The sequence below is a fragment of the Buteo buteo genome, chromosome Z, assembly GCF_964188355.1.
Source record: "Buteo buteo chromosome Z, bButBut1.hap1.1, whole genome shotgun sequence".
Lineage (NCBI taxonomy): Eukaryota > Metazoa > Chordata > Aves > Accipitriformes > Accipitridae > Buteo > Buteo buteo.
In genome coordinates this window covers 71,111,530-71,122,569 of record NC_134204.1, presented here as the reverse complement: position 1 = coordinate 71,122,569, position 11,040 = coordinate 71,111,530, and the positions used below count along the sequence as shown (strand labels likewise).

General features: G+C 40.2%; 1 protein-coding gene across 3 annotated transcripts in view; it reads right to left on the bottom strand.

Moving 5' to 3' along the window:
- Positions 1 to 621: 621 nt before the first annotated feature.
- Positions 622 to 11,040, bottom strand: part of DGKQ (diacylglycerol kinase theta) — a 101,701-nt gene continuing 91,282 nt past the window's right edge. The window contains exons 22-24 of one of the 3 annotated variants that reach the window (XR_012648844.1): positions 8,979 to 9,131; positions 7,647 to 7,814; positions 622 to 6,108 (exon numbers count right to left, since the gene is read on the bottom strand). Coding sequence is in view for 2 of the 3 variants with exons in the window: in XM_075019622.1 (XP_074875723.1) it covers positions 7,716 to 7,814; positions 8,979 to 9,131 (252 nt within the window). In the remaining variant the exon portion in view is untranslated. Of the gene's footprint in view, positions 7,815 to 8,978; positions 9,132 to 11,040 lie in introns of all 3 variants that reach the window. The other 2 variants (XM_075019622.1, XM_075019621.1) reach the window with 2 other exon arrangements.

The window sequence follows — 11,040 nt, the reverse complement described above, 5'->3', positions numbered from 1 at the left end:
CTCCAGGGAGGGGTGGGCTGTCCACCCACAGCAGGACAGAGTTTCCATCTGGGCTCTGCTCCCTGGACAGCCCTTCCTCTTGCCCCAGCTGACCCCCTCCAAGCCAAGGTCCATGGGCTCTGCCCCTTGGGTTGTGCAGGCCAGGTCCACCACTGCTCACCCAAGACAAGCACAATGGGGCTAACTCATGGGCCTGTTCCTCGCAGCCTGAAAACACCAGGTCATGTGTTTCTAGAGGAGTGCAAATAGAGCAAGGCATTGTACAAAACTACCTTGGAAAATCTGGATCGTCACTGAAGTAGCTCACAAAACAAAAACACACTATGGTGCTGTCACAGAAAGGCTTTACCAGTTACAGTAAGTGCTACCCACAGAAATAAGGGTTCTAGAAGAGCTTGAATGTTGCGGGGGTCAAACTTAGTGTGTAGGTGTCATCTTAGAAACCAAAACCTATGAAGTAACACTGCTACCACGCAGCCACCCTCTCACAGAGCATGACCCGATCTCAAACAGCAAGGCTACAGAATACCTACAGAAGTAGTGCCCAGCTGAAACAAAGTACATTTCTCTCTGCAGAAGTGTATTTCACTATTTTTAAAGCATGACTACTCCACAAACATCCAGGGTAGGAGAAATGTTGTATTTTTCACAGACAAATTCTAGTTACAGATCTCTGGAACTTGTAAATAATACTTAGAATACAGAATTTCAAATCAGTGCAAAATGTACAATCAAATTAAACACAAACCCCATATTGCAAAATATATACAGAATTGTTCTAAGAACATAACCCAAGGACAAACAGATGTTTAAATATAAGAGAAAAGTCCATCTTTTATAAATTACTATTTTTTAAACCAATTAGTACACTAGGTATGTTATTTGTAGACAAGTTACCACAGCATAGTGATTTGCTAGGCCGACACTGAGAAACAAGTTACATCATTAAAAGCCTGTTTCTGAGACCAAACCACAAGTAAACATGTGATAATGCATTACTGGTTTGAGGCACACAATGTGGAAACAGTTTTCAACCACTTCAATGCTTATAATTAGGCTTTTTTTTTTTCTGAGAATTATTAGGCAGATGCACAAAGAATAAGCACTAGACAATAACTAAACTGTTCAATGGTCAGCTTATCTTAGCTTGTTGGGCCAAGACGATTTATTACCAATGCATTAGAACATTCACAAGAAATGCTATAAGACATCTTAGAGTATCTTAAAATTAAAATAGCATTTGTAAAACTGCTTAAAGTTGGATGACTTAAATAACCAGAGGTGAAAAACACAGTTATTTAAGCAATAGTTAAGCCATAGTTTGAGAAGAGTTAAGACGTCATGGGTGGTTCATAAGTAGGAAGGACACTGGAATCTACAGCATTCAAAGCAGAAATGCTCCCTTCCAATAGTCAGAACTTGTGGCTTCAAGGTTATTGATTGCTACTATCTACACCATTGCTAATTAAACTATCCCAAGGGTAACTTGCTTTTGGCATGGTTGGAAAGCTGGAATTATACAGCTATTGCTATGCTACAGATCCCCAGAATTTTGCTTTTAAATAGCAGTGAAGGCTTTATAAGCACCTAAAATTACACAATAAATACTCAGTAATTCTTCAAGCACCTCTTGCTACCCAATTTGGCAAGATCAGCAGCACAAAAAAAGGGATGCCATGGCAAGGCAAGCTGTTAACTGTTTGACACAGGCAGATGTCAATTTTTGCCTGCCTTCCTTCAGAAAGCAAAAGGACTAATGTGTGGCACACCCTGTGAACAGTGAGAGAGGACTCTAAGTGCCAAACAGTCACCAGACCCTTAACATTCCTGCAGTCAAGCACAAGGGCGGGCTCTCTGCTCTTTAACCTGCAGTGATTTGTATAGGGGAAAAGTTCTGCCTTCTGCAGCTGATTTTTATATTAGGACTCACTGCCAGAGGTGTAATACGGGGTATGCACAACATAAAGCTAGCCACATCTTCATCAAGTTGTCTCCTAAATAACACACTTGAGCTGTGCACAGTGACATGTGAAATGGGTGTGTTGCTAGGAGAGCTCAGAGGGATAACTACACTAGTAACAGTGCCCTGTTCAAAAATACTTTGCTTTGGGACACACCTTTAATATATACACACATTTATTTCAAGACTTCAGACCAACTTTTTCGACAACACTGATCTGCTTATAAAACATTCTCATAAATTATCTTCACAAAAAATAAAGTCAATCTTTCAGAAAACATGTTCAATACAAGACTTGTATCAGTAGAAATTCTGTCTTATGAGTTCACGGCAGAAAAGTCATAATCTGCATTTGAATCTCTCCAAAGGGATGTAACTAGGAATCTAAATCAGAGGGCAACTATTTCCTTAATTGTCATGGGAAGCAGAAACAATGCTTCTAAAACATGGAAGGAGTGCACTGTTTCAACCGCCATGTATGGGTTTACAATCAATAGTCACTGTCCTGTAAACATTGAACCTGCTGGTCTAACTGCAGGTTAAGATTAGTAATTTGCATTCATTTCACTGCATTCCACACATACAATGGCTACACTGTTAAAAAAAAAAAGTATATATTAAACAGCAAAAGGAATGAAGGCTTTGAGATGGATCTCTCCTACAAGCCAAGTGTCAAATCAGTAAATGTTGACATTATAATTAAAACTTTAATATTACTTTTATGCATTATAAAATCAGTCTAATAAACCTAAATCTTAAAATAGCAGCCAATTTGTAGTTGTTTAAAAATATATATGAACTTTCAGTCAGTCATCTATAAATACACACTATGATGGGAGGAAGACACCATCTCTCATTCCCAAGCACGCTTTCAAGGAGAACACAGTATTAGAGATGGATGGGGATCAAGGAATGCTGCAGTCAGAGAAACTCCTCAACAGTTGCATTCTACAAACTTGTTTTCATAGTTACCTGAAAGTGCATCTTTGTATCTGTAGAATCATCCCCATAGTTACAAAAAAGTACAAACATTGCAATTTTGCCACACCTTAAGCCTCTCTAACCTGCATTTTCTGTTAAGTGCAAAAAGTATTTGAAGTGATACATACACTGGTGCATGTAAGATCAAAGCCTGAAAATGAGGCAATGCTGTCACCATGAATCCAAGGTAGTTCAGTAGTTGCTGAGTCTTCGCTGCACAGCTGTTAAGTGGCTGAAATAGAAGCTGAAGTAGAAATTAACGAATGGTCTAAGTCCAACAGCCAGAGCTGTGTTTTAGAGCAGGATCTCCATCGCCCCGCTCTCCACACACATTCACCACCACATACTCATGCCTTTGTTACAAGTTTCAGTATAAAGGCTGGGCCCAAAGGGCAGGAAGGCAGCCTAGCAGAAGGGGAAAACACACAGTTACTATGAAGGTTGTAAGGAAGAGGTATGAGGTGCAGACCAAAGGAATATCTACTGCCAGGTCTCTCAAGCGCACAACTCCAACGCACCCCCTGTTTCAGTGCTGGAGTATGGACCGGTGGCTATGCAACACAGGCCACACCGGCTCACACAGTCAGTGCATTATAAAATACCTATGCAGCTGAATCTGTTGCATCTTCAACACTAGTCCTTTTTAAGTGTCACGACAGCTACTCTTACCTTCTCTGCTCACAAAATGAGGCTTCATTTGATAACGTCACATTTATATGCCAACAGACTGCTGCAGAGTAATGTGCACCAAGTAAGTGCTCAGCGATTCCAAAGAGCTAATATTCAAAACAAGTACATTATTTGCTCTTTAAAGAAATGCAATCTGTATAACACTGGTAAGAGGGTAACCGTGAAGATTAACAAACAATTGTCTATAACAGTTCATTTAGTTTTGTTCCTTATTTAAGTCTTGCAGTGGACTACGCTACAGCTTCTTCCAGTTTTTAAAATGCTACAATTGCCATTGCTGTTGATTTTAGACACACACAGATTTGATTAAAATCTAGAAGGAGCAAAGGAGCTTGAACTGTATACATGCAGAGACTGTACTCTAAATGGACTTGTGCTTTCACTATATTGCCATCATGTCTTGCTGGGAAGCACACGTCCATTAGAAATATGTGCTGGGAACCTCCGTGGGACCAGTAAGAAAGAAGGCTCTGCCTCCTGTCCAAAACTGGTGAGAGAAAGATCCAGAAGTGGGCGCTATCAGAATGTTGTAACACAGCAAAAGCTGTACAAGTAGGCACTGTGGAAGGAAATAAAATAAGGCCTATTTTTAAAGGGTGTGTGCATATGTATGTATACACATATATGTACACACACACAAATATACACATATATAAATAAAAAGTTTTTGGCAAAGTAACACTGTTTCATTTAAAAATCAATGCAGTGAAAACATCAGCAATTTAAGCTATACAAATCAAATATAAGAGCCATGGGCAAAAAGCAGCAAATTTTCTCAAGTAGCACCTGTATCCCAGGGATGAGCTGTTGAATTTCAGTTTTCCTAATTCAAGACAGAGAGAACGTGTTTACGTGTCAAAACAGATTTTAACCAATTGACCACCTTCTCTCCTCTCCAATAGTGGGTTATTTCAAATGCACCATGATTTTCAGGACCCTTCTCTCCCCCATGCTGGCAAAATCTATTAGGACACCAGTAAAAGGTCAGGAGCACCTATCTCAGCACAAGAGATGCTAGCTGTGCTACCTGTGCCTGCCATGGTTTATAGGCAAGGTAAAAAGGCAGGACATTGGAGAGAGAATGAAGGAGTGTGCTCAGCATAGCAATAAGCCTGCATCTCCTCTCTGTCTACAGATTATGGTTCCTGATCCTGTGTTCCTGATGCTAATTAACACCTGTCTTGACAGAACCAAGCCCCTTCCCCAACACTTTTGTTACTGCATTATTTAAAGCACTTGGCCATGTGACTATGAGGTTCTCACACAATCTTACTCAGAAGACTCAGTGCCGAGAATCATTTGTCTGCCCACTATAATGTAAACTATACTGCATTGTTTTGTTCAGCTTAAAAGCCAAGTCAAAATGTTTTGTATTAACTGTGAAGAGTTCTCTCCTCTCTTCAAGGAAGCCTTGCATACTAAAGAAGAAAATACTAGGCCTTCTCAGATACTATGTTTGACAAATATGTTTAAAAAAAAAAAAAAAGAATACGTATATTCTTGATATACTGGCCTTTACGGTACCTGAAACTTCAACATCTTAACAGAGGTATTAAACAGTGAGTTTCTCCTTTTAAGATTTACAGGAGCTTTGCTGTCTCAACTGCCCAGGAATCTGTTTTGTCTTCAAAACACACTAAGCATCATTTTACGATGCACAGAGGCCTTAAATGCCAACTCAAAGCCTTCCTGTCCTCCACCAGGATCCCCTCTGGCAGTTGGGATTAGAACACATTCGTACTTCTGTGTTGCCTTGCTACCACAATGCTACCCTGAGACAGGCTCATACCGTGTTCCCAGGCTGGAAAATCCCCATGGAAGGATATGCCACAATAAGGGGCCCTCCAATTAAAATACTGTGCCCTGAGAGTTTCATGTTATTTCAGATAACAGATACTGAGCAAAAGGGAGAGACAGGCCCTTCACGAGCCAAGAACATGAAACACTGTCAGCTGCACACTGCAGGATTACATATGTCTGGAAAAACAGTAAGACAGGTTTATTTACTTGGGCTGCAGAAGATGGTCAGTACCAGCAAGCTTAAAACTTACGCATGTTTTCTGTAACAAAAAGCCAAGTTTTCCTCTCTGTTACTGAGTCAGCAATCAGAAAGAAGACTGTGCATTCTTTCTGCTGCCCTGAGGATAGAAAACAGTTTATCTGACTTTCTGGACAATTATAAGCAGCAATCTATTTCAGATTTCCTCTCTAATTTGTGAGCTTCGTCCTGACAGGGCATACCCTGAAACACACCACTTTACCCCTCCTATGTGTAATGCTGGTACCAGGATGCCAAAAGAGCTCCAGCTGATCCTTCATGCCCAGGTTCTGAAGCAGACACAACCCTGTGTGTAATGATAGGAGACAAGGATTTTAGCTCTGTACTATCCACACTATCTCCTTCATAGCATGAGTCCAGTTTGCATCTTGAATAAAAAGGTAAGTTGAAGTCCACACCGTGGTACCTGAAGAACATCCTGAAAATTAAATTAACAACTTAATTAATAACAGGTTTCACTGAAGAGAGGAGTCAGTCCTCCAAATGCACCTCTACCAGAACACTAAGAACAGAATGAATCACTGGACAGGAAGGAGAGGCTGCAGGCAGCTGCCATTTTTGCATGGCTGTTTTGTGGCTGTCTATAGCTTTAGCTGTATCACTGTTGCTATAGATGACTGTCTTGCAGCACCCACATTCACACCCTCATCTGCACCATGGCTGGAAAGTAGAAAGCACAGGTAATGATCAGATGTTGCTGAAGCTGGCATGGTGCTTAGAGTACAGACTGATCAAGGAGACACAGCAAGAACTGCCTCAGCTTGTAATTGGCTCCAACACAAAACAGCTTTTGTATATTTCAAAGTTATACTGAAGTCACCTGTCCCTGGACCACACCTGATAACAACACCCAGCAAGGACTTGAGAAGGCTGACCAGGTAGGAGAGTTTTCATGATGGCTATCGCATTCCCAGTTATCTGAAGCCTACAGCATGTTACATGCACACTACAGGCTTCAATACCTCCTAAGGCTCCTCAGCAAAGCTACGTTGTACTTCAGTTCAGCTCTAACATATGACTGTGCTAATTTACTTAAGTGAACACTAAGTGGTACTTCTTTTATGCTAATTAGTGATGATTCTTTCAGTCTTTGAGCTTGCTGTTAAGTAACAGTCCAACTGTGACAAATTAATGAAAATGAAACAGCACAAGTAAAGACAAGATGAAAAGCCTGCTGCCAAAGATAATAGTTTCAATGATAGAAAAAAATCATTAGAATGTAATACTGCCTTGGGTATTCTTGTTCCTTTTTTACATTAGAGTGGTAGCTGCTGAAATTCAAATGCCTTTTAAAACAGGCTTTGGCTGGATAATATAGGAGAAACTAAGCTGCAGTTGAAAACTTGCTCTACAAACTGTTTCCCCTTCATTCATATTGTCCAAATACTGTTGAAGTTAATCCTCTAAAATATTTTGACTCAACTGTTCTAGTACTTTCTCTCTTCCCAGTGCAAGGGGCTCCTTTTATAGAAATAATCGCTCCCGTGTTTTGTATTTTTGTCTTTACAGTAGTACCGTTTCAGCTGTGCTATTTGGACTGACCCAAGGAGTTCACAGCAGCTCCTATCTTTGCCTTTTTTTGATTAGGAGGCTACGGTGAGCATTAACTTAAAGGAACACACTTTCATTTATTAAACAATGCACCAAAATTTATCTATGGAATGATTTTGTTTAAGAAAAAGCTGGGAGGAGGGGAAGAGTCTTTGTCAAGGTAGACGCAGAAATCTCAGCATCTTGGAATCTCTTGTTTGGCCTCAGTTTCTATATACATGAAAAACTGGGAAATGGCTTATCGAAAAAGCAACCAAAGGTAAACATTTCAGATGAGACAAGTGGTACATAATAGTTATTTGTAGCAATGAGGCACTATCCTTGAAAGATGAAGTAGAACCCAGTACTAGCAAAATGTAATGAAAGGCACGCTCATAAGCAACCCTCTTCACTAGTTGTCTGCACCTGGTTTTACTGAACTATCTTGGTATTTACAGTAGGTGTGCTCCATCACTTCTGAGCACAGGTCTCCACTTAGCGTCCTCCTTCAGAGACTGACATGCTATCTGCTCTCATCTCTCTCAGGCTTCCAGTTTTTTTCTGTTTCTGCTTGGATTTTTTCAACATATGGACCTAAAATGAAAAGTTTTAAAAGAAAGTGAGTGAGTATTACAGTATCTGTAGTCACCTATAAGCAGATCTAAGGCAACTAACTAATAAGTAAAATGTTGGAACTGCAACAGAAAAACATTTAAATACACAACTATCTGAAGCACTTGTTCTTATAAAGCCATAGATTTAACTGCTTTTTTTACATAAACATATATACACATGTATGTATATGTATATAGATGTATAAGGATATGTACATGTGTGCATATATATTTATGTACACACATATACATACACATATATACAGATAACACTATTAGTCACTAACTCGATAGAAAGATAGAGATATTTCTCACTGGAAGGACAAGTTAGGTTTGTTCTCTCTCTCCTTCTCTCCCCCCACTTTCTCTCAGGAAAAGAACAAAGTTTAACGTATTCCAAAACATCTGAGGTATGACCCTCTTTTTCACCCATGTTTCCTCTGCAAGGGCCATTGTTCTGGTAGCCCTCCCGGCGGGGCTATATATTTTCCAAGATTGCCTGTAGCAACAAATTTCTGTGAGTTAAAAAGGCATCCTTAAGGTAGCCCACAGTGCGCAGACTGGTGTGCACTGGAGTCAACTGCTGCAGAATGTTTATTTCACAAATTTGATGTCAATAGAGAAGTTAAATTCTTAGGTAGCCGATGCTCTTTTCCTTCTACACATACATTGAGATAGTAAGGAAAACAGACACTGATTACTCCAAAGTCTCTTTTTCTCAGACCCTCCTCCTCCATTATTCAGTTTTCTCCTTTTCTGCTCTCAGACAGACCTTCCCTCCTATAGCACTGCCAGCAGACTGCTTCCTACCTTGCACAGTGCAGTACTACAATGGCCCACATAACTGTGATCTGCTTCAGGGCATGCAACACTGCCTGGAGATCTCAATACAGGGAAAAAAAATTAAGTCACTAGGCTGAAGCTCAGGGACTGTTTTTTAAACACAAGCCTCATTTGAGCCAGTGGAGAGGCCCCTCAAACCATCCTCTGTAGAAACTGCTATGTATTTATCTAACAGTAACCACAGAGTGCTGACTAGCTCCTTTAAAATTAACCATCAGAACACAAGAGACAAGTAAGATAATACAGTAATATCCACTGCAGAAACAAAGTCAGCTTGCTAAGACAAACCTACAGCCAGTACCTTTGGTCCTGCAGCAGAAATAATAATCTGGCCAGGGGCCTGAATCCAGGGCTCTCCATCAACTTGAACTGGAATGGGCTTTAGGAGTGTTACACGAAAATATGAGCCTTGAGCTATGCGGATTCCTGATCGAAAACCACCTTGGACTTGACCCTGTTAGGAAGTAAAAGCCAGGATATCAATCACCCCAATAAACAAGAAATACAAATACTAGCTGCACTTAAACTGGGTGGATAGAATTTTATTCTCACCTGACATTTTAAGTTTCAAGTAAAAGAACTGCTTGGGCAAAATCTGCATAGGATGCCTTTATGGATGCAACATTAATTATTTAAGTTTGCGCATGAAGAAGAACTCAGATATCCCTGCAGGCTGCTGGAGGCAAAGTAACTTATACAGTGAACTCATTTGTACACTCAGGTTGGCCAAGAAGCATGCATTCACAAAGGTCTTGTTTGCTTTTACTCCCCCCGCTCCGTAACATTGTAAACACATTTTCAAAACACCTGACCATATACACAGTCTTCGGCACACACGAAACTCAAGAGTCTAAAAGCACTTCATCAAACAGGGAGAGAGAGTTTTGCCAAACTCAACTCCATATACACATATATATACTCAACTACAACTAATGGCTGAGTGTTAACTGTAAAAAGTGAAGCAAAGTGAACTTTGCTGCTACACATTCTCTTGGGGAATGTGTACAAACACTAAACATGGGGGTAAAAACCTTAACAGAAGATCACAAAACCAGAGCACAGGTTTGTTAACATTTATATTCCAAAGCAACGGGTATACTCGTTGTTGCTTCTAACATCACAAAAATTTGAAGGATCTCTAACAAACCAATTCTTCTAATGGAATGTTTTGTCTTCTTTAAAAGATCTAAATTGCAAAATGGTGAAGTTGGCCAACACCAAAGATCCAGCTTCACAAACAATTTTAAGTACCCACCTTTCCATGGTTGTATGGATTAGTTGTCTCTAGTTACCTGACCACATACACTTTTTCAGCAGCAGATTTCTTAAGACAGTGAAAGAGATATGAAGAAAAGACAAAAATAACCCACCATCCCACAGGACTGTGTTGCTAATGGCAGGCCATTGTAAAAATACGTTAATACATGGAAGAACTAAAATTGCACAAATTGAGTCAAAATATTCTTTGCAGAACTGGCATACCGTCTCCTTCATGTAGCATTCAGATCAAGAGCAGCTAGCATCAGATTCTCAGAGACGGGTGTTGGAAAGCCCATGGCACACAATTATAAAACCACCTGTCTCAAAGAAATATCTGCCCTGATTGTGATGAGGGATGAAAAGATTTTTTGCAAATACACCAAGTGAAGAGTGAGTGTTTTTGTAATATTAAAATACCTATTATGAGAAAGCTAGTGCATTCTGTTGTGGAAGGTGACAAAGCTGAGCATGTGGAAGACATCCAAAAGAGACATAAACTGCACGTGGCAATAATGGGATAAGATTGTGAGGCTATAATAGCACAGGAACGTATATAAGTTACAAAGGCTGTTAATATGTTTTGGAGGGCTTTAAGAACTTTGTTTAGCTGCTTAAAAGTACTTGCTCATGACAAAGCAGAACTCATAGCTTTCTTAATGCTTTTGCTTAATGTTGACCTATTTATTCTCTGACTGGAGAAATAAGATTTGCAAAGCCCCAGAATCAGTTTGAGCCAGGAAAAGCAGAGATGGTAACAACTAGCCTAAAAAAACAGAAAGAGAAAGAACCTGCCTGGAGAAGAGAAGGACCCAATGAGAGAGACGATGATCCCAGGCCTGAATATTACTCTTGGACCAGACTATGGTGAGAGAGGCAGAAACTTTGACTGTAAGGGTATAACTACCCAGAGATTTTAGTGTTTGGGGTCTCACTCTGGGGGCACACAGCTCGAGTGGTCTAAATTTGTGCACCATGGATAGAACAAATTACGCTTTTTCTTTTGAAGGCCTTGATTAGAGGTTCTGCTTTGGGGAACCTAGGGTTGAGCCTAAGGGAAGAAGAAGTGCCTGAGGGTGAGAGTGTGCGTGTGAGGAGTCAAAAGG